The sequence below is a fragment of the Myxocyprinus asiaticus genome, chromosome 11 (assembly GCF_019703515.2).
Source record: "Myxocyprinus asiaticus isolate MX2 ecotype Aquarium Trade chromosome 11, UBuf_Myxa_2, whole genome shotgun sequence".
NCBI lineage: Eukaryota > Metazoa > Chordata > Actinopteri > Cypriniformes > Catostomidae > Myxocyprinus > Myxocyprinus asiaticus.
The window spans coordinates 19,283,863-19,307,485 of NC_059354.1; the positions used below are offsets into that span (position 1 = coordinate 19,283,863).

A 23,623-nucleotide genomic window follows, 5' to 3' on the forward strand; every position below is an offset into this window, starting at 1 on the left:
CCAGTCGTGAAATTTCCTCGCTACTAAATATTCCACAGTCAACTGTCAGTGGTATTATAACAAAGTGGAAACGATTGGGAATGACAGCAACTCAGCCACGAAGTGGTAGGCCACGTAAAATGACAGAGCGGGGTCAGCGGATGCTGAGGCGCATAGTGCGCAGAGGTCGCCAACTTTCTGCAGAGTCAATCGCTACAGACCTCCAAAGTTCATGTGGCCTTCAGATTAGCTCAAGAACAGTGCGTAGAGAGCTTCATGGAATGGGTTTCCATGGCCGAGCAAATGCATCCAAGCCATACATCACCAAGTGCAATGCAAAGCGTCGGATGCAGTGGTGTAAAGCACACCGCCACTGGACTCTAGAGCAGTGGAGACGCGTTCTCTGGAGTGACGAATCACGCTTGTCCATCTGGCAATCTGATGGACGAGTCTGGGTTTGGCGGTTGCCAGGAGAACGGTACTTGTCTGACTGCATTGTGCCAACTGTGAAGTTTGGTGGAGGGGGGATTATGGTGTGGGGTTGTTTTTCAGGAGCTGGGCTTGTCCCCTTAGTTCCAGTGAAAGGAACTCTGAATGCTTCAGCATACCAAGAGATTTTGGACAATTCCATGCTCCCAACTTTGTGGGAACAGTTTGGGGATGGCCCCTTCCTGTTCCAACATGACTGCGCACCAGTGCACAAAGCAAGGTCCATAAAGACATGGATGAGCGAGTTTGGTGTGAAAGAACTTGACTGGCCTGCACAGAGTCCTGACCTCAACCCGAAAGAGCACCTTGGGGATGAATTAGAGCGAAGACTGCGAGCCAGGCCTTCTCGTCCAACATCAGTGTCTGACCTCACAAATGCGCTTCTGGAAGAATGGTCAAAAATTCCCATAAACACACTCCTAAACCTTGTGGAAAGCCTTCCCTGAAGAGTTGAAGCTGTTATAGCTGCAAAGGGTGGGCCGACGTCATATTAAACCCTATGGATTAAGAATGGGATGTCACTTAAGTTCATATGCGTCTAAAGGCAGATGAGCGAATACTTTTGGCAATATAGTGTATATACATACATATACACACTCTACTGGTCAAAAGTTTTGAAACACTTAACATTCTTTATTATAATTGTTTTTACATTTTAGAATAATATTAAAGTCATTAAAACTATGGAATAACATAAATGGAACTATGGGAATTATGTTGTGACTAAACAAAATCCAAAATAAATCTAAACTGTGTTATATTTTAGCATCTTCAAAGTAGTCACCCTTTGCCTAGAATTTACAGACATGTACTCTTGACATTTTCTCAACTAACTTCTTGAGGTATCACCCTGGGATGCTTTTTAAACAGTATTGAAGGAGTTTCCATCTATGTTGGGCACTTATTGGCTGCTTTTCTTTATTATTTGGTCCAAGTCATCAATTTCAAAAACTTTTTTATTTTTTTATTATTACATTTTAGTTTTATAATGAAATAAATTAATATGGTGGTACAATTATATTTTTGTCTACAAAACTAATTTCAAACATTTAAGCATACGCCTTCAGATCATGAGAAACATTTCAGTCAAGTGTTTCAAATCTTTTGACCAGTGCGCTCATAAAATGTGACGTCACCCATAGCAACGAGGTCAACTCCACCTTACTCTTAAATTAAGATTTCCTTAGTAAAACTTGCTCTTAGCAGTTTTGTGAAAAGCTTTTAAGGAAAAACTCTTAGCTAGGAACTCTTTGGAGAGCTCCTAATGGTAAGATAAAAATCTTTGTGAATATGGGCCCTGATGCTTACAGTTGCAAAGCACAAAGTAAGTGTGTTTTGATTTGAGAAAAAAGGTTGATCATTTCCGGTAGATGAATTTTTATAACCCAGAACTGTGAAAACAAAATGACTAGCTAGTACTTCGAGTCTTTTTAAAACTGAACAAATTATATATATATATATATATATACATACTTAGTGACCACTTTATTAGGTACACCTCTACACGAACATATTTATGTGATTTAGCCAATCGTGTGGCAGCAGTGCAAAGCATAAAATCATGCAGATACAGGTCAGGAGCTTCAGTTAATGTTCACATCAACCATCAGAATGGGGAAAAATGTGATCTCAGTGATTTAGATCGTGGCATGATTGTTGGTGCCAGACGGGCTGGTTTGAGTATTTCTGTAACTGCTGATCTCCTGGATTTTCACACACAGCAGTCTCTAGAGTTTACTCAGAATGGTGCCAAAAACAAAAAATATTCAGTGAGCGGCAGTTCTGCAGATCGAAATGCCTTGATATGAGAGGTCAACGGAGAATGGCTCAAGTCAAGCCAAGTCAGAACACGAATCATTTCAAAGCAGCTTTACAGAAAATCATGCTTTAACAGACAATGTAATAGACTGTAATATCTATAAAGTTTCAAAGGGCCAGTTCCCCTCTGGCTAAACAGCATGAATATTATGCCAATATTAGTTATTTGTGTGCAGTGCAAGTCATGGTTTAAAATTTGTAAACTAAGTAAGTGTTAAGGGCCAGTGTTTATACAAAGATTTTGTATGAACTGTAAGATTGACTAATGTCTTTGAAGTCCATCCTGGATTAACTGCAGAAGTTCACATAGTTGCATTGTCCTTTGTTAGTTGGCTGATGAAGTCTTTTATTGGCAATTAATTGAAAGCTATGTATTCCATTTCAAGAGTGTAGTCCATCAATAGACAAAGGTGATGCAGGAAGAGATCAGTGAGGTGCATCGCAGTTCAACCGGCAGGTCATTTCGGTGAGGTTCGGTGGGACCTAACTAAAGCAGCCTAATTGTGAGTTGATGGATAAATTAGGTGTATGCCTGGCTAAATAGAAGAGTCTTTAGTCCAGACTTAAATTGAGTGAGTGTGTCTGTGTCCCGAACAGTGTTAGGGAGACTATTCCATAGTTTAGGAGCCAAATAAGAAAAGGATCTACCTCCTTTTGTGGATTTTGATATTTTAGGAACTACTAACAGGCCAGAATTTTGTGATCGTGATGGAATATAGCGAGACAGAAGGTCACTTAAATAATGTGTAGCTAGACCATTCAAATCTTTGTATGTAGTTAACAGAATTTTAAAATTAATACGAAATTAAACAGGTAGCCAATGTAACGACGATATAATGGGGCTAATATGATCATATTTCTTGGTTCTAGACAGCACACTAGCAGCTGCATTTTGAACCAATTGAAGTTTATTTATTGAACTTGCAGTACATCTTCTCAGTAATGCATTACAATAATCTAGTCTTGAGGTCATGAACGCATTAATTTGTTTTTCGGCATCAGCAACAGAGAGCATGTGTCGTAACTTAGCAATATTTCTGAGGTGGAAGAATACTGTTCTATAAACATTGGAAATTGTATTTTGAAAGGTCAGATTGGTATCAAATATAACACCTAATTCTTTGCTGTAGAAGACGACGTAACAGTACATCCATCGAGAGTCAAATTATACTGTATTTTAGTGGCTAATTTTTAGAGGTTTTTGGTCCAGTAATCAGTACCTCCGTTTTGTCGGTATTGAGTAGAAGGATATTTCTGGCTATCCAGTCTTTAATTTTATTGATACACTCTGCTAATTTGGAGAATTGTGAAATTTCGTCGGGTTTAGAAGAAATATAAAGTTGTGTATCATCGACATAACAGTGGAAACTTATTCTCCCAGGGGAAGCATATATAAGGAGAAAAGTAGAGGCCCTAAAACTGATCCCTGTGGCACTCCATACTTAACTTTTGTTTGATTTGACAATTCTTCATTTACACATACAAAAGTGGTAGTGGTCTGATAAATAGGACCTAAACCATGCTAATGCAAGTCCAGTAATGCCAACATTATTCTCCAGCCTATTCAAGAGATGTCATGATCTATCATGTCTAAGGCAGCACTAAGATCTAAAAGCACTAGACGAGAAATGCAGCCGCGATCAGATGATAAGAGCAAATAATTTGTAATTCTGATAAGTGCAGTCTCTGTACTGTGATGGGGCCTAAATCCTGACTAAAATTGTTCATATATACCATTTCTCTGTAGAAATGAACATGGTTGGGATGACACTACCTTTTCTAGTATTTTCGACATAAATGGGAGATTTGAAATCGGTCTATAATTAGCCAATTCTCCAGGATCAAGCTGTGGCTTCCTAATAAGCGGTTTGATAACTGCCATTGTAAAGTTTCTTGGGACATGTCCTAAGGATAGTGAGTTAATAATATTAAGAAGAGGTTCTAAGATTACAGAGAATACCTCTTTTAAGAGCTTAGTTGGTATTGGATCTAACATACATTTGGCTTTTGATTTTTTTTTAATACATTTTGTTAGCTCTTCGTGACCCATGACAGCGAAGGATTGAATTTACTCATGAGGAAATTTATGAGCCTGTTTTCTGAGGTACAGGGACAGTTGATTGCATAATTCCAAATTTATTTCTGATGATTTCTATTTTATCAGTAAAGAAATTCATGAAGTCATTACTAGGAATATCTGGTTCAGTCGATGCTTTATTCCTAACCAATTTTGCCACAGTACTGAATAAACACCTTGGATTGTTGTGGTTATTTTCTATGAGTTTGCTTTAATATACTGACCTGGCAGCTTTTAGTGCCTGTCTGTAGCTACAATCACTATCTATTAGCAGCCATGTCACCCTGCAGCTCTCGCCTGGTTGCCCACTAAAGCTAAGCAGGGTTGAGCCTGGCCAGTACCTGGATAGGAGAACTACTAGGGGAAACTAAGGTTGCTGCTGGAAGTGGTATTAGGGAGGCCAGCAAGGGGTGCTCACCCTGTGGTCTGTGTGGGTCCTAATGCCCCAGTATAGTGACTATACACTATACTGTAAAAAAGCACCATCTTTCGGATGAGATGTTAAACCAAGGTCCTGACACTCTGTGGTCATTAAAAATCCCAAGGCATTTCTCGTAAAAAGTAGGGGTATAACCCTGGTGTCCTGGCCAAAATTCCCCCTATTGACCCTTATCTATCATGGCCTCCTAATAATCTCCATCCTTGAATTGGCTACATCACTCTACTCTGCTCTCCTCTCCACCAATAGCTAGTGTGTGGTGAGTGTTCTGGCGCAATATGGCTGCTGTCGCGTCATCCAGGTAGATGCTGCACACTGGTGGTTGTTGAGGAGATTCCCTCAATATTACGTAAAGCGCTTTGAGTGCCTAGAAAAGCGCTATATAAATGTAAGTAATTATTATCCTTCCATGCACCGTGAAATACCTCTAATTTTGTATTCTTCCATTTGCGCTCCATTTTCCGAGCTACACTCTTGATAGCATGTGTGATCACTGTACCATGTTGCGAGGCTTTTTTCTTTAATTTTCTTTAATGGAAGGGGGGCAACACTATCAAGAGTGCTAGAGAAGACTGTATTTATATTTTCTGTAATTACATCAAGTTCTTCTAGACTTTGGGCTTACTGAGTATGTTAGACAATTCTGGAAGATTATTAGTGAAGCTATCTTTAGTGGTCGAAAGAATAGTTCTACCTGAACGTTAGCATGGTGTAGACTGAGTGACATTAGCTGATCGCAGCAAATAAGAGACGAGGTAATAATCCGAGATGTCATCGCTCTGCTGTAGAATTTCTATAGTATCAACATCAACTCCATATGACAATTAAATCTAGCATATGATTATGGCGATGAGTTGGTCCTGTCACATTTTGTCTGACTCTAAGAGTGTTGAGAATATCAATAAATGCTAATCCCAATGTGTTATTTCCGTTATCAATGTGAATGTTGAAGTCACCAACAATTAAAGCTCTATCAACAGTTACTACAAGATCTAATAGAAAATTAGCAAATTCACCAAGGAAATCTGAGTACAGTCGGGTGATCTATGTACTGTAGCAAGGGCAAAAGACGACAGAGATTTTTTTTTATTTATATCTGATGGTCACATTAAGCATTATTAGTTCAAAGGACTTAAACTTATATCCTGTCCTCTGAGTAACACCAAAAACTTCACTGTAAATTGTAGCAACACCTCCTCGACACTTCAGACGAGGCTCATGTTTATAACAATAACCTGGGGAAGTAGATTCATTTAAACTAATATATTCATCCAGTTTAAGCCAGGTTTCAGTCAAACAGAGCACATCCAAACTATGATCTGTAATCATTTAATTTACAATTAGTGCTTTGCTTTAAAGAGATCTAATGTTTAGTAGCCCTACCTTTATATTATGTTTATCTTCAATTTGTTTTATTTATTTATTTATTTTCAAGTTTGACCTTAATTTTTTTCGAAATGATTTAGTGAGGGGTATGTGTTTGGTAGTTCAGGGAACAGACAGTCTCTATATGATATCTAGGTGATACAGTGTCTGTGTTGTAGTTTATGTGACCTGTGTGACGTCTCAAGACAGCTAGCAGATGTTCAGATTAACCAGTTTGTCTGCTTCCTGACCTTCGGCCCCAGATGGTCAAATACTATCATTATTAAGACTATGAGCCAAATTACTAGGGTGGAGAGCGGCATCTTCCCTGGAGAGATGGAGTCCGTCTCTCTTTAGCAGGTCAGGTCTACCCCAAAAACTCTTCCAATTATCTATAAATCCTATGCTATTCTCCGGACACCAGTCAGACATCCAGCTGTTCAGTGACACTACTATAAACCTCATCACCACGATGAGCAGGGAAGGGGCCAGAGCATGTTACAGAGTCTGATATCGTTTTTGCAAGTTCACACACCTCTTGAACATTATCTTTAGTGATCCTCGACTGGCGAAGCAGGACATCGTTAGTGCCAACATAAATAACAATTTTAGAAAATCTACGTTTAGTATTAGCCTGCACTTGTTTATTTGATCTGATGTCAGACGCTCGCCCTGAAAATGCATTTAACAATGGTGGCTGGAGTCTCTATTTCCATGTTCCTTACAATAGAATCACCTATGACCAAGGCTCTTTCAAAATGATTCTCAGTGGTGCATCACTGAGTGGGGAGAATCGATTGGAAACCCTAACAGGAGCGGGAGAGTGGTGTCGCTTTGCTGAGCGAGTATTCTGCTGAGAGGTCACCCAAATGCCCTGCTGCAGGGGCTCTACCGCCGGAAACAAAGTGTGTGTGTTGCTCGCTTTACTACCCGCATCCAAAACCGTACCTACCAGCTTCTCTTTCTCACTAATCTCCACTAGCGTTCACGTGCGTGTCTCTAACTCCTTAACCTTCTCCATCAGCCTGACTAATTCCTTAGATTTATCACATGTAAATCCCTTACTGCTGACGGAAGAAGCTATAGTAAACATGTGGCATGCAATGCAGGAAGAAATAACATGAGCGGATGCCATGACTTACCGCAATTGTTTGTTGTTGTTGTTATGGATGTTCTTGAGTGGTGACATCAGTTGATGGGGTTCCTGATCAGCAGAGGTTTGAGACTGATGCAATAATCCTTGTAAAACACAGTGGAGAAAACTAATCCACGCAGTCGAGATGCGAGATGTAGACAAGCGGAGAAAAAAAGAAAGAAAAAAGAGAGAAAAGCCGAAGCACGCGGTTCGAGCTGACAGAAAGGATACAGTAACTCAGATAACCCCTCTGTACAATTGTAGTGAGCAGAATATAGACCACGTTGGGTTCCACTTCTGTCAGCCAAGAACAGAAAGCTGAGGCTGCAGTGGTCACAGGCTCACCAAAACTGGACAGTTAAAGAATGAAAAAACATAGCATGATCTGATAAATCTCGATTTCTCCTGAGGTGCACAAGATGATAGACCCAGAAGTGGAACCTAACATGGTCTTCTGCTGTTGTAGCAGCAAAACTACCAATTTTTATAACAGATTAGTCAATCGGTTGTTTGAACGACTAGGCGGTGTTAAGGATAATAATGTATAATTAGGCTCTGTTGTGGTCACGTGACCCCGATCAAACACGTTTCAGAGGGATATACGGACACTAAGTGCAGCACTTCAACATGGTAACTTCAAAGTAAGAGAAGAAAGAAATAAGAAAGGTTCCAATACAGAGTGGCACAAAACTGCTTAAGCTAATCCTGAATGCAGATTGATGCACTTCAATGCAACCAGAGCACTTTGGAGTCTCAGGGTGATCCTCGCTGCACATTCAAAAGTGCAGAACTGCAAGATAATGATGGGGGTACACATCTAGTTCACAACATTAAGCAGTTTAATCCTTTTTTTATTGCAATTATTTATTTGAGCAGTGTCAGACAGAATCAGCAAAAAAACTTTAATCTCTCGAAAGCACCTTACAAATGCAGGAACATAACTCATAGCAGAGGTTTAATGTCCAACAGTGATCTTCTTGTAATGTATTGTTGATTCGGTGCATAAATTGACAAAACTTTAAGCATTAAAGTGACGAGACTTCTTCCAGAAGATTTTACTGTTCTGACTATTATTCACTTTCAAGCACAGCAAGCTATAATCACGCAAAAGAAGATTGGTCCCTCAATTAATTTGAGAATTGCGTCTCCCATTAAAACTACCACTACTCGATTAGTCGACCACCGTGGCACATCCCTAGTCTGAACCTGTAGTAAGTGTGTTGTAAGACAAGACACGTAATATTAACTTTAAGGCACCACTGGAAAACTTGGAGCTAAAGATGGCTGAATTTTTTTTCAGAGCATCACAGCTCTTAAAGGTTTCAGGGTGAACTACTTGTGTTTTAAACAGTTTCATTTGCAGAGTATATTTCTCTGGCATGTTTCCTGTTAATTGGCTTTTTCTTTTAAAGGATCTATGTTTTGTGTAAAAAATTTAAATAACTCTCTCATTTGGTGTGACTTGTACTTTTCTGATTATTTGTGCTGTCTCTAATTCAATTACAATTTGCATGGAAAACTGACCTGGAAAACCCTATACTAGATTTTCAGGTGGATCTGACTCTGGACCGCCTCAAACACAAGGGAGCCATCAAACGAGTGTTGTTCCTCCACAACAAGATGTCTCATTATCCAAAGAACATGACTGTCTCCAACAGCCAGGGACCAGCCTGTGAGGAGCTTAAGGCTTATTTAATAGTGAGTGAATCCATTGATATGTATGCATTTGGCAGATGTTTTGATTCGAAGCGGCTTTCAAGGTATACATTTTATCAGTACGTGTTTTTCCATCTACTAGTTGAGCTGCAGGAACACACAATTCATTTCTGCTGGTCACTAAGCGTGTTCATGACAGTGTTGCTCTTTAAAATAGTTCTGCTGTATTTGGCCAGCTAAAGGAGTGCTGATGCTTTTATGTCATAAAATATGTGTTTGGGCTGTTTAAAGCTGTGTGTTGGCAGATAGCCCAGATGTTTGGCACTGGAAAATGCTGTTATTTTGTTTTTAAATAAGAACAATGTGTTACAGAGCTAAAGAAGGGATGACCTGGAAAGCCAAAGCTCTCTTTCCTGGACATAAAAGAGCATGTTGTAGAGGGTATAAGCTGCACTGAAATTCCCCAGCCTTGAGCTCACTGACACAGAGGCCTTGTTTCTGTGTTGTGCTCTCTCTCTCTCTCTCTCTCTCTCTATCTCTCTCTCTCTCTCTCTCTCTCTCTCTCTTTACAGGATGACTCAGAATTCAGGGATAAGATCACACCCATTGCAGTCTTTATGGAGTACAGCTTGGATTACAAAACAGCAGCAGATAAAACCGGCCTGTTGCCCATCCTTGACCAGTCCACCCCTACAAATATTACTAAGCAGGTATGAACATGTGTATCTGAATATACTCATGGGTGGGGAAATTATGGGGGGAGGTTATAAACTCCAGAAATTCTCAGGATTGAGTGGAATGGATGACCATGGAGTAGATAAAGTCTACCAATTTACAGCTTTCATGAGATATTTTTTTCCCATGTTCTTTTTTTTTTTTTTTTTTTTTTTTAATCAGGGTTCCCACAGTCATGGAAAAACTGGAAATATCAGAGAATTTTATATTGTTTCCCAAAATGTATGCTTTGCTCTTAGATATTCTGTTGGCCAGATGTTGCTCTTTTGTAGAATAAAACTTTAAAAAAGCTAAAGTGATATCCAATTTGTAAGTACATTTTTCTTTTGAAAATAAACAATGAGGTTGGTTCTTGAACCATTTCACAAATTGCTCTGATTAATTAGTAAATCAGTCCAGATTGACCCTTCACTAAGCTCCGCCCCCCCTTGGTTACAGTCACTTGCTCTGACAATTCTGCAGAACTCCCCATAGGAATGAATGGGAGATTGCCGTGAATGGCTAGTTTTTTTTTTTGCAAAATATTCTCATAAATGAAATGGATAATATTCTTAAGTGGGCTGGAATGAAGAGACATTGTGAGGCATCTGATGTTTTTTGTAACAGAAATTGTTAAATTACACAGTAATTTGATTGAAAACTGCAGAGGCTGTGAATCAGAATGTAACAGGGTTCAATGGAAAGGAGGCGGGAACCAAACGAAGCATCAAAGTAATATTTTTAATGAGACATTAAAACATAAAGACAAAACATAAACACATACAGGGCAGCTGCCTGTAGCTCTCTCTCTCCCGAACTGCCGCATCTCGTTGCACTTATCCTTCTCCTCGGCTGATTAGCCCAATTGGGGGCTCCTCCTTGTCGCACAGAATAAAGAAAAATGATTATCACAGTCACTTGAAAAGAGAAAAGCATAATTTGATTATTACACTCCTGATAACATTAAAGTGAACAGAACTGCTCATAACATCTCATAACACACTCATTTTGATGCTGTGAACTGTTTATTTACTATCGCCTTTACTAAAACCTGAATCAATCTTTAATTAATATTCAGTTACAAGTTTTAATTTACCTTGGAGCAAATGTAGGTGTCCTCGCTGATGTCATTTATGCTCAGTTGGGAGTGAGGACTGACATAGTCCATAGTATGCTCTTTTTGACATTTATGTAAAGTTTTTTTGTTTTTTTAAGAAAGAAAAACAATGCATGTATCCTCTCTGGGTATCTTGTTTCACTATTACAAATGACCCAGCAACAACGTGTTTTACTTTTTTTTTTAGATTATTTTGATAAAATCCCACTTAAAACAACTCAAACACACATTACTCCCATAGGCTGTCATTGGAAAATTGCAAATGCATGTCAGAGTAATGGCAGCCCGGCAACAATTGCTAAGACAGGATTGGTCAGAAATGCTTTTAAGGCGGGGCTTAGTGAAGGGTCAATTTGAATGCTTTTCAATATCCTTATTCACTTCTTAAAAACAACTAGAAAAGTAATGGGAATTTATTGGTCAAAAAGTGTGAGAACCCTGAACTAGGCATTATATAATAAATCGGACACTCAAAAGCTAAAATGTGCCACTAACAATGATTTCTGTGTGGATTTACTTAAACATTCATGGTTAAACAACATCAGCATGAGATAATAAATAGAAACTGACTTCAGTTTCCCATTCCTATTCCTTGTGATTTTCCAGGCCCACCTATTACTGGATTGTGGAGATGACAATATTTGCAAGCCAGACTTAAAACTGTCTGTTGTGAGGTGAGTCATTTGTTCATCAGAGCCCTATTTTCCACTGTATTGTCTGGCTGTGTGGAGTTGTTTAACTTTGTGTGTCTGTGCGCATGATGCCATTTTGTGCTCCAGTGATCAGAAACAGATCTACATAGGTGATGATAACCCCCTGACCCTAGAGGTCACAGCAGAGAACGGAGGAGAGGGTGCATATGAGGCTGACCTTACCGTCACCTTACCATCTCAGGCAGATTTTATTGGGGTGGTGCGGAACAGTGAGGTGAGCAGCTCCACAAGATCTAGGCATTAGATGTGTTAACATGAGACTGGTGTGATAAAATTGTTCACCAACATTGTCTGTGCTTTACCCAATCTTTCATTACAATCCTGGTACATCCTGTAACTTTCATGGTATACCAGAAAGAGACTATCAGTACAATACTGTTTGTGTTCACCAAAGAAGTTCTGTTGATAACGCATAACTAAATATTTTCATCTGCCAAGAGAAGTAGTCCCAACGCTAAAAGGATTAAATCACTGTACTGCTTAAATAGCACATTTTTGAATGAAAGTATTTGTTGAATTGCTTTAAATACAAGCTTTACATTTTCGCTTTTAAACCCTTTGGAATTCCTTGCCTTATAGACTTCCATTGTAAGTGCAGTACTGTACACACAGTTTTGTCTTGTTTTTACAAACTGAAGGACGAGTCAAAATTATTTTCAGTGATAATCAACAGCATGAAACCAGTGCTATAAATAGAGCTTAACTTTCACAGCTTTTTCTTAGTGTTTTTTTTTTTCTTTGTATATGTAGTAAAGTCATTTAAGATTGTTTGAGGATTCATTTGTTATTTATGGATCTCAGACATTGTCTAGACTGTCCTGTGCCTTCAAGAAAGAAAATCAGACCAGACTGGTGGTGTGTGATCTAGGGAACCCAATGAAAGGAGGCACTAAGGTGACCAACAGCTTTTCCAAGCGAAATATCTGCACATTTACTTCTATACATAGTTTCTTTTATTTTTATTTTCTGTAACATATAAATTCTGCACATTATTTGTTTGCAAAATTCTCTTATTTCATAGATAACTGCAGGATTGCGCTTCAGCGTACATCAACTCTCTGAACAGGACACAGAAGTCAAGTTTGACTTGCAGATACAAAGGTACTAGACTCTTTAAACCCTATTTGCTATTATCACAAAAATCTAGTTGATAAGGGATGGCTTTAGACCCCAGATTTGCTTTGGAATGCTAATTACAAAAGATTTTGCACAATGGGGCCATTCTCTCTCAAAACTGAGGAAATGTCTACCAGTTTCTGAAGCAACAGTGCCACCCTCTGCTCGATTGTGCAAGTTAATGATTGTTGTCCTTTTGCTTTCAGCTCAAATCAGTTCAGTAAAACCAGTAATTTGGTCTCCATCGTCACAAAGCTTGCTGTGCTGGCCAGAGTGGAACTGCGAGGGTAGGGTTCTAAAAAGTGTTTAAAAAATAAAATAAAAAAAATAGCATGTTGTTAACAAGTTGCTTAAGGACTACAGCTACCAGGAGCATATGTGTACGTACTTGATAGCAACTTGTTAGCAGTTTTTTTTACTTAAAAAAAGAACAGCAGGTTCAAAATTCACATTTGTGGTATGACTGTGTGTACTTAATGTTAACTAAACAAAATGTTTAAAACATGAAAAGTCTCTTCAGGTCATTTTAACCATTTTAAATTCTAAACTGCCACTATAAAAACCCATTGGAAATTCCAGAGGGAATGTGTGGCGAATTAGCCTTCTGGGTTGGTTTACAGATTGACGCCATGGCTGAAGAGCTCTATAGATTATGACCCCTTTAAAGGAATAGTTCAACCAAAAATGAAAACTCTCTAATCATTGACTCGCCTTCATGCCATCCCAGATCACTTTTTTTTTTTCTTTTTCTGCAGAACACAAATGAAGATTCTTAGAAAGAAAATTCAGTTCTGTAGGTTCTCACAATGCAAGTGAATGGTGGCCAGAACTCTGAAGGTCCAAATATCACATAAAGGCATCATAAAAGTAATCCGTATGACTTCAGTGGTTTAATCAATCTCTTCTGAAGTGACCCAAAGGGTACTGTGTGAGAACAAACCAAAATATAAATAATTTTTCACTGTTCATCTTGCCATTGCAGTCTCTTGGCACGATCATGATTTCAAGCTTGATTACAGTTCCTAGTGCTTGACACGTGCAGTTCACTAGATGGCGCTAAGAAGTGTAATTGAACTTGAAATCATGATCTCCAAGGAGACATGGATTCAACCACTGGTGTTGTATGGATTACTTGAATGATGCCTTTATGTGATATTTGGATCTTCAGAGTTCTGGCCACCATTCACTTGCATTGTGAGGACCTACAGAGCTGAAATATTCTTATAATAATCTTAATGTGTGTTCTGCAGAAGAAAGAAAGTCAAACACATCTGTGATGGCATGAGGGTGAGTAAATGATGAGAGAATATTCATTTTTGGGAGAACTATCATTTTAAGTCTGAGTATTGTCTGTCCTGCTGTAGGGTGTCTGCTCCAGAGCAGGTGTTTTTACCCATCGCTAACTGGGAGCCAAAAGAGCATCCTGTTTTGGAGGACGACATTGGACCTCTTGTTCAGCACATCTATGAGGTTGAAAATGCACTGAAGATCATTAATTAAAATACATTATATTCAATATCAGACTTCTGCAGTGTACAGTGTACAACTGAGCCCCTACTTAGAGTTGTTACATTGAAATGTTCTTTATCCTAGCTTCGGAATAAAGGACCCAGTACATTCAGTAAGGCCATTTTGGACGTGCAGTGGCCCTACAGATTCAACAATGGCTCTCTGCTCTACATCACCAAGTTTGAAGTGGATGGAAACATGAATTGCAGCTCTAACAGGGAGATCAACCCTCTTAATGTCACTGTATGTATCCCACAATATAAACAACAACAAAAGCACTACAGCATTGTTTGTATACCCACAGTGAAATCACATTTGTCCTCAACCCCATTTACATGTGGTAATTTTGTCTCGTTGTGCATCATTTTTGGTTTTAATGTGAAGGGACGAATTAGTTGCCGCTGGAAACTTCTGTCAAACCTGGTTAGGGCACAGTGAAACATCCGTCTTGGGTGGTCCGGTCACAAGTGCACAGCACTAAATACAGCTGTGAATGCTGTCCAAAACGTTTCATGATCGGCAAACCATATCTGGAGGTTGTCAGTAATATGGCCACATTCGAGTTCTGTTGTGAACGGCAGATGCGTTCTTATGCATCTCTGACAACACAAAGAGAAATTACGTAATCTTTGGTGGACTTTTAGCAAGGGCCTGTTCGAGGGATGCCAGAAGAATAGTTGCTGGTGCGAGGGAAGACGCCGCTTTTATATCCTTAGGATATGATTGGCAGGCCTAGATGAACAAACTCCTCCCAAACTTATGTTTGGAATATAATTTCACTGGTTCATATAGTCCTGGAGGGCATTAAGTTTAACGTATTTGGTGTGCTGTCCATAATGGAGGGGCTCGAGCACAAGACTGGGCTTGAGCACTAAAATCCCCCAAAAAATGAAGGGGCTTGAGATCCCCCCAAAAAGATTTAAAATAACTTATGGACAGCACTCCGTACACAGCTTTAATGAAAAAGGCTGTGATGGTGTATAACACTTGTAATTACATTTTACCATTAATTCCTCCCCCAAAGAGTGTATCTAGGTGATTCGAGCCATGCAAACGCTGAGAAACCCTGGATAAAGGCCTGCTTTGGGAGCATCGACAACAGAAATTACATCATCTTTGTTGAACTTTTAGCAAGGCTGTGAATAAGCAGGTGTTCTTCAACAATGAACATGGACGCTGCTGAAAAAAAAATAGCTCACGCAACATGTTCAGTGTCCGTCTTTCTGTTTGCTGAACAACAAAAATGATGTAGTTTTTGTGTGCGGCATACAACATTGAGGGGGAAGGTCACAAGTGATCCAGACACAAGTGATCACTAAAGACGCATCGGTGCGAATGGCAATGCATCACAGCTGTCCACGAATGTTGATACCATGTCTGAACAGGGTCTTTGTGGTTTGTGTGAAACAGGCATAATATTCCAGAGATTAAATATGCTTTTTCATTTACCTAGCATTCCAGAATACTTGACAAAAATGAGACTTTTACCAGTGGAGACAGGGCAGAGGATAGGAACAGACACAGTGTCCACCGCAGAGATGTGGAGGACAAACAAGGCGAGGAGAACTTGGAGATACTGGTATAGTTGCACCTTTTAACAGTTGCCATCTGACAGTCACCACAGAACGGTTTTGTACTAAATTAATGTAACAATTATTCATTTATTGAGTTTGTCATGGTTTTCACACCCTCAAAACAATCATAAGAACAATTGTTAGTGTAGACATCAACCAGAGCAGTAATATATGACATTGACGTGTCCATTACACCAGTGTGCTTGAATATAAGTCCAATTGTTTGTGTGCATCTGCACAGGATTGCGGGACTGCAGAGTGTCAGGAGATAAAGTGTTGGGTTGGACGTCTGGAGAAAGGCCAGAGTGCTATTCTATTTATTTACTCCAGACTCACCGTGAGCACATTTCTCAAGGTGAAATCATTATTCTTTTGACTTGATGTGTAGTTATTCCTCTTTAAAGATGTAAAGATCTTATACATCCAATTTTCGCTCCTCAAATGCTATACACAACAATGTCTTTCTTTCCCTTTCAGGCTAAGAGTCAAAACAAATCATATACTGTTCAATCCTCTGCCTCCTTCAGTGTCGTAGAGATGCCTTATAAAAATTTGCATTCTGAGTTCCCAACCAACAAAACTTCAGTAAGTATGCAATCTTCAAATAATCATGAATTTAAAGGGGACACATCATGGAAAACAGTATTTTCCTTTGTCTTTTTTAAATAAAAGTTTTATGTAATATGTAGACATACAGTAATGATCCCAACGTAGAGCTCCCTCACTTTTGATCTAAGAACTACACAACCTGGTCTCATAGAATGAACATTATATACATTTTTGCAAACTGTAATGAAGAACGTAATTTCAGTTTTGCAAAAACGTTGCAATGCTCACGTAAATTTTGACCATCTATATTTGCATAGCAACGCATATTCAGTATTCAGCAAACTCCATATAAGGCATGTCGGAGCCGTTGTTGCTAATTTCACATGAAAAGGCTAGCCAGTGGACCCTTTTCACTTTTATGTATTTGGAAAGCAGAAGTAAACTATAGCAGGGTTAACGGTAAATGTGAGACCACAGGAAAAAAAATTTGTATTCCCATTTGCTTCAAAAGCAAATGAAAAACAATCATGTACTATATATTGTGTTTCCATGACTTTCCAAATGAGGAAATAAATAAATAAATGGATTAGGGCAGTCAGAAGAGAGAATAATGCCAAATTTACTTTTGCTACCTCAGCAGCTGTATTTGCAACCCCATTGCAGCAGTGTTGATAAGTTCTTTTTTTAAATATTGTCAGGGTAATACAACAAAGAATAGTGTTATAAATTTACACTAAATATTGAATTATAGATTTATGCTTCTAAATTAAGCCGGAATTGTGTCATCACAATCTGTGATTTTAAAAAAATTAAGTGTTTTTTATATAGAAGTCTTAAAAGTACAGTAGCAAAAACAGTCTGTTTAATTCTAAAATTGTCATGAAAAACTAAATGACAAAACATTTCTACACTGGACCTGTGCTTGTCATGACTTTGTGAAACATGATGATGTTAGTTTTGTGTGGTAGTGTTTGACAGATGCTGTATTTACCGAGGGGCATCTGTGTCATGATCTCTCTTTTATCTGTCCTCCAGGCCTCTCTGAAGGTGATCTGGGTGAATTCAGAGCTCACTCAGCCTGTTCCTGGTTGGGTGGTGGCTTTGGCAGTACTGGCTGGACTGTTGCTCCTGGCTCTGCTCATCTTCGTAATGTACAAGGTAAACAACTGTACACACTTGTTATACTAATTGATTGATAGCCGCTTTCTCAGCACAATAGGGGTATAATCCACAAATAGGGAAGGCTTGGGTACTATGTGTATACCATAATATCTGTTTATCTACAGAATCAGTAGTATCTACTAATGCAATACACAGAAGCCGAAATAAGTCCTACTCTTAAAAAAAAAAAAAAAAAAAAAAACCTAGTCAAGCAATTAAAGCAATGAAAAATGCATGTTTCATCTTCCTATCTCTCCTCCACAGCTGGGCTTCTTCAAACGTGTGCGGCCGCCCCAGGACGATAGCACAGAAAAAGAGCAGCTACAGCCTCAGGAGAACGGAGACAGAAACACAGAAGCCTAAGATCTTCATTTTACCAGTATATCACAGTGCCAGCACAATAATGCCACATCTGCAGGAGTATGCCAGACTCACAGGCTAAGAGCACTCATGCACTGATGCTGATGAGAATGCAATACATCCATTAGAACTCTTTCACCTTTGCCACTCACTTCCTTAAATCTGTGGACATCCAGACAGCCCTGATGGGTGAGGCGGCGGTTGTCATTGGAATGGTACACAGAGCTGTGGTGTTTTTGAATAATGTGATGTTGTGTTAATAAGACTAAAGCCCTGTGCCAACCCCTTTTCCTCGGTAGCTTTTCTTTTCTTTAACTGCACTGAGACAAGATTTGATTTTAACAGTGGGGCGTAGAGATTAATACATTTAAATCTTTGTTTACAAATAATAATATAATACTAATGGTAATGAACTTGATATATTTTAAATGTCTTAACTTCTCATATGATTACATTTAATTCTGGGGTAAAGTATTTAACAATTTGGTACATTGTTAGATTGCTGGGTCTTGGTCTTCTGTGGGAGAGTCTTTTATTTTATATTATTTAGTGCAAAATTCCAGCTGTTTGTGGCATCTCCAGGAATTTGGGGTTTCAGTTCTTGTTTTCTTTGCAGTTGTTTCACTTTGTTTTTGCAGTTGGGATAAGGACTCTGATTTACTATTTGTGCTGTAGCGATGTTATTTTGAGAAAATATTCTTGTTTGTCTACTGTAAACATTGTTTCAAAGCAGAGGCTGTGATTAGTTAGATTTGTATCATAAAAAAGAAAACATCTTTGCACAATAGAGCAAAATACTGAAACCACCTTTACAATTTTTTAATTCACCTTTATTTTTAAGATTCCCTTTGGTCACAAACCTAATCTAAGAGAAAGTCATTTTTTCACAATTAAATAAAACCTACCTTGTTCTGAAAGATCTATTTTACCTGATGGTTCCATTCGATGGTGGATTAAATGTTATTTTGCAGAATTAAATTCTGAAGTCATTAATTGACCAGGAATGAACAAAATAGTTTGACAATGTAAAAACATAATTTTGTAATTTTACCAATCTGGAATGAGGCTGGAATCCTTGGGAACAATATTGGCAACATTGAACATTTTTCTTTTTTGCTGTTCTTTACTTAAAAAATATTTTTTGACTGATGTTTATTTGATTGTCTGGCTTAAAGGGTGCTGTTCATAGTTATTTGTCTTAATTTTAACTGCAAATATACTACAATATACAACCCACCATACTGAAAACATAACCTGCATTGACGTTGCTATATTATAGTAATGCTGCTGCCCATGTGAATTTTCCCATCTTGGATTGCCACAAGTATGTTGTCTAAATGAAAATTTGTATACATTTATAATTCAAAATCATTCATTTTGCACAGATAAATGATCCAAAAAATGTTTTTTTTTTTTCTGATAAACAATATTGTTTGTAAAAAAGTTTGTAAAAATAGAACATATTCATAGTAACAAAAATATGTATTTTAGAGAATCTACAATTTGTTAAAAAAACAAAATCACTGTCTCTTTATTTTTGCCTAGTCCTATTTTCCTTAATTCAACAATAAGTTGTTAAAGCTTCCATAATTCAAATAAAGAAATATACAGATGTAGTTTGGATTTTGTGTCTCATTCATCAACATGGTCGGTACTAATACTTCGGGTTTATTCGTCCATGGCATGAATTTAGTTTATAACTTTTTAGTGTCTAAAGTTCCTGCTACCTAACAACACTTTTCTAATCTGCGATGATTGACCTCACAAGATTTATGTAACTGTTATCACGCATCTAGTTAATGAATAACCCAATGCATATTTTCAATTTCCAAGTGGCTCCAATGCTTTTGTCCTTGGAAAAAAGTATTCAAATAAAGCAAAAGAGCAGAAAATGAGATTAAGTTTTGTGCTTGCCTTAAACACATGTAAAATGAAGAGATTTAGAATGTACGTTGGATTTTTATCATTTATTGTAAAAACTAAAGTTTGTGTGCATTGTACATTATTACAATTATGTATTTTGTGCATCTGTCAGTAAGAAGCTCAGATCACTGCCTGGTTCATATTCTGTGGTTTGCTTTCCCCTGAGAAAGAAATCAACAAACTGTTACTGTGCAATCTTTGGCATTATTATTTTCTCTCTGTGTATTCTGTATGTGTGCATGAACAGGAATCTCTACATTACTTCTGGAATAGTCGTGCTTTAGTGCACCCAAGTAGGGTGGCCTTGTTTCCCTCCACTAAGAGCATACAGCCTTCTCTAAGAGCCTGAGATGAACAGTATAGAGTATAAGTGCTCAACTACCTCTAGATTAATCACACTAGTGAAGAATACAGTGAACTGGATATTCTTAACATACCAGCACACATGGTGTGTCCGGCTCCTCATGGAACTGGATAATTCTCTGCTCACGTGTTTCCTGTAAAATGCAAAATCAAATCTGCATTTATAAAAACCGCAATTGTAAGGGACACCTAAAAACATTAAAGCGTGTATCTTGAAAGTGTGTTTCATTAAGTCAAGTCAGGTTTATTTGTATAGCGCATCTTCACAATGCATACTGTTTCAAAGCAGAAGAGTGCTTCCTTGGAGCTGTGTTGTGCATGGTTAGCTGCACATACCCCCATATGTTTGCTGTTGGGATCAGCATCCAGATAGTGAGGGTTAATGTTAAATGGCACAAGACCAATGGCAGCAAAAGTGGGTGGATAAACGATGGGCATGTCATTAGTGGTATTGATGCTGACGGTGGAGACATTGGTGCCTGCACTTGATCCCATGTAAGGTATTCCATCCTATGAGGAAAAAAAATCATGCATACATTACAGGTAATTTGACTACAGCTTTTTTAGATTTTGATAAAACATTGTCTAAAATTGCACATCCACTCACATCTAATACTCTCTTCCTGATCTCAGTTACCAAATTGTTGTCATAGAGAGCTTTCAGCAGGCGGAAAGTGTTCCCGCCACCTAATGGACACAAAAATAAGCATCAGGTTTGCCTTAGTATTGTCACCTATGCCACGAATAGTATGAAAGAGAAGTCTCCACACTGAATAATTAAATAAATTAGGTGTCTACGGGTCCAAAAACACCACATTAAAAATCTGGGACTCATCAGAAAGTTTTAGGATTTAAAATAAAATGACTAAAATGAAAATTTGTTGTGTTAAAGAAAATAAAATTTGGGTTTAAGTTAGATTCTGCACTACTTAAAGGTCACTAATAAAATGTAAGCAGATTTGTAACACCATGTTGACTTTGCAAAAGGTCAGAGTTCTTGCTTCCTTTGAAGCGCAGAAGATGCTCTTTGAAACATTCTCAGATCAAGCTGTAACAACATGGATCATCAGGTTTGATAAAATTAGAAAATAATGCAGTATAGTTAATTTTCACTAGTGGTCCCAGACATTTGAATGCCACTGTGTATCAGAAAGACATGTTTTCATGCTGTTTAATCTCAGTATATGTGAGCGAAATCCCTCCATACCAATGAATATTCCTTCAGCTTTCCTGACCGCCTCCATAGGGTCTGGTGTCTCATGGACACTGTCCACCTCATAGCCTGGAAGAACATTCAGAAGAGCACAACAGAAATGAAGGAAAACATTGCACTCATAACACATGTGTCAAAATGAGCTATGAAACAAACCCAATGTCTTGAACTTGTCTCTAGCAGTCTTGGTATAGGCATCTCGATCATGCAGAGCATACGGGACAAACAGGATCCTCTTTACTCCCCTTTTGAAAAAAAACAGAAACTATGAACTACGTTATACTCACTTATGTAGATTAGTTGTAGATTAGATTAGATAATATTTTTATTCCACAAACAGTTTCTTATTATACTTATAAACACTTATATACACAGCATAACTTATGTGTAATTCTAATGGACTGTTTAAGTTCTTATCCAGAGAAAACACCAAAATAATAAGATAATTAAAAAAATGCAGGTTTTATGATTGTACTTGCTAAATATTTAAATAGTAATAATAATAACAGCTAAGGCTGCAGAATTAACATCTGAACAACATTTATAGTAACTTACTTTCCAAAGAAGTCCTGTATCTGCTGCTGACAGTGTTGAAGATATCCTCCACCATGAAGTGTGGAGTTAGATACCAACAGCAGTCTTTTGTTCATGGTCATTTCTCAACTGTCTCAGAAATGTAGAAGTACACCAGCAGACAGTCAGCTCAGCACGTGACCAGCGCTTCTTTTTGCTGACAACACATTCTCTCATCAGTCTGCTTTACCTTTGGTCTGACAGTTTCACTCTAATTATTATTCAGAGATGATAAGACCTTCAAATGAAGCTTTGATAAGAAACAACGCAGCAAAATCGCCAAATTAAATTTACAGAGACAACAGAGGCAGAAAAACGGTTCAGTGCCACTATATCAGGATCCTCTAAAACACGTGAGACCGTTTTTAGAATGTTGACATGTATTATGACGTGAACTTCATATCAAAATAAAAGTCTGGAGGCCTCACCTAAGACGAGCTAAAGATATTGTTATTTGTATATTTATATTCTCTTTATATCTTTACATTAATCATTATCCACATTAAATAATAATTTATTTTAAACAACCCCTAATAATAATGGGATGCTGTGATTTTACAGGTGTCGTAAACACTAGCACAGATGGGTAAAGTAAATTTAGAAAATGAAAAAAAAAAAAGAAGAAAAAAATTACAAAAAAAAAAAAAAGTCTCAAGAGGTCGCATTTGTTGGCCGCATACGTCATCGAGTCTGTCTCGTTTCAGTAAAGTGTGTAGTACCAGAGACTGTTTAGCAAAGACGGGCCACTTATATTTAAATTAATGGAGAAATTGGAACGCTCAACCAGGGCGCTCTAGCACCAAACGGTCAACGGATGTAGAAAAGAAGTCCGGCCTTACAGGTAAAAGAGCCAATCACCTTTTAGATAAAGGTATTGTCACGTTGTCAATAAACTTTAGAACGCGCATGCGCATTATCTGTACAAGCCGGGAAAATTGCGTTTAAGCAATATGAGGTAAAGAAGCACAGCTTATGATTCCAATATTATCACATTTTATTGCTGATTTGAAATATGTTCTTTGATCGTTGACCAACCATTTTTTTCTCTCTCTCTCTCTCTCTCTCTCTCCCCTTTTTCTCCCCAATTTGGAATGCCCGATCCCCAATGCACTCTAAATCCTCATGGTGGTGTAGTGACTCACCTCAATCCGGGTGGCAGAGGACAAATCTCAGTTGCCTCTGCATCTGAGACCATCAATCTGCACATTTTATCACGTGGCTTGTTAAGCACATTACTGCGGAGACATACTGTAGCTTATAGTCTGTTCTCCACAGCATCCACACACAACTCACCACGCGCACCACCGAGAGCGAACCACATTATTGCGACCACAAGGAGGTTACCCAATGTGACTCTGCCCTCCCTAGCAACCAGGCCAATTTGGTTGCTTAGGAGACCTGGCTGGAGTCACTCAGCACGCCCTGGATTCGAACTCGCGACTCCAGGGGTGGTAGTCAGCATATTTACTCGCTGAGCTACCCAGGCCCCTGACCAATTGTTTTTAAGATTTCGGTCTTTCTCCATTCAAGTATATAGGAGCTGCACTGGCATGACTGAAAATAGTAAATATTTTATAGTATTCATAACGGACATTGAGAATCTGTAAGTGTTCCAAAGATGGCCGACAGTTGACTGACTTGCTAGAAAGACTTTGGCAGGACACTCTGGATGTGACCTTTCACGGGAGGATGCATGAGGTGTATCCTTCGTGGGCACTCACAACCCACAATTCTTTGCTTCAATTGAAATGAACATAATTTGTCGGAAGAAAATGCTGTC

At 38.4% G+C, this 23,623-nt stretch overlaps 2 protein-coding genes across 2 annotated transcripts in view; one reads left to right on the plus strand and one right to left on the minus strand.

Annotated features, from left to right (window-relative positions):
- The window catches only part of LOC127447863 (integrin alpha-V-like), a 52,042-nt gene extending 32,655 nt beyond the window's left edge, over window positions 1-19,387 (plus strand). The window contains exons 17-30 of the mRNA XM_051710012.1: window positions 8,846-9,000; window positions 9,531-9,668; window positions 11,396-11,463; window positions 11,569-11,716; window positions 12,304-12,396; window positions 12,524-12,603; window positions 12,825-12,905; window positions 13,983-14,088; window positions 14,212-14,370; window positions 15,581-15,706; window positions 15,943-16,056; window positions 16,179-16,286; window positions 17,286-17,408; window positions 17,676-19,387. Coding sequence (XP_051565972.1) covers window positions 8,846-9,000; window positions 9,531-9,668; window positions 11,396-11,463; window positions 11,569-11,716; window positions 12,304-12,396; window positions 12,524-12,603; window positions 12,825-12,905; window positions 13,983-14,088; window positions 14,212-14,370; window positions 15,581-15,706; window positions 15,943-16,056; window positions 16,179-16,286; window positions 17,286-17,408; window positions 17,676-17,774 — 1,598 coding nt within the window. The 3' untranslated portion in view covers window positions 17,775-19,387. The remainder of the gene's footprint in view (window positions 1-8,845; window positions 9,001-9,530; window positions 9,669-11,395; window positions 11,464-11,568; window positions 11,717-12,303; window positions 12,397-12,523; window positions 12,604-12,824; window positions 12,906-13,982; window positions 14,089-14,211; window positions 14,371-15,580; window positions 15,707-15,942; window positions 16,057-16,178; window positions 16,287-17,285; window positions 17,409-17,675) is intronic.
- A 314-nt stretch (window positions 19,388-19,701) lies between these two features.
- On the minus strand, window positions 19,702-22,209 carry si:dkey-69o16.5 (Alpha-aspartyl dipeptidase-like). The gene is made up of 8 exons (XM_051710065.1): window positions 21,826-22,209; window positions 21,427-21,515; window positions 21,265-21,339; window positions 20,665-20,744; window positions 20,394-20,567; window positions 20,132-20,191; window positions 19,957-20,039; window positions 19,702-19,855 (listed from the first exon to the last, which is right to left on the minus strand). Exons 1-8 carry the CDS (start codon window positions 21,924-21,926, stop codon window positions 19,783-19,785), a joined length of 735 nt encoding a protein of 244 aa, XP_051566025.1. The 5' UTR covers window positions 21,927-22,209; the 3' UTR covers window positions 19,702-19,782.
- Between the last annotated feature and the right edge of the window lie 1,414 nt (window positions 22,210-23,623).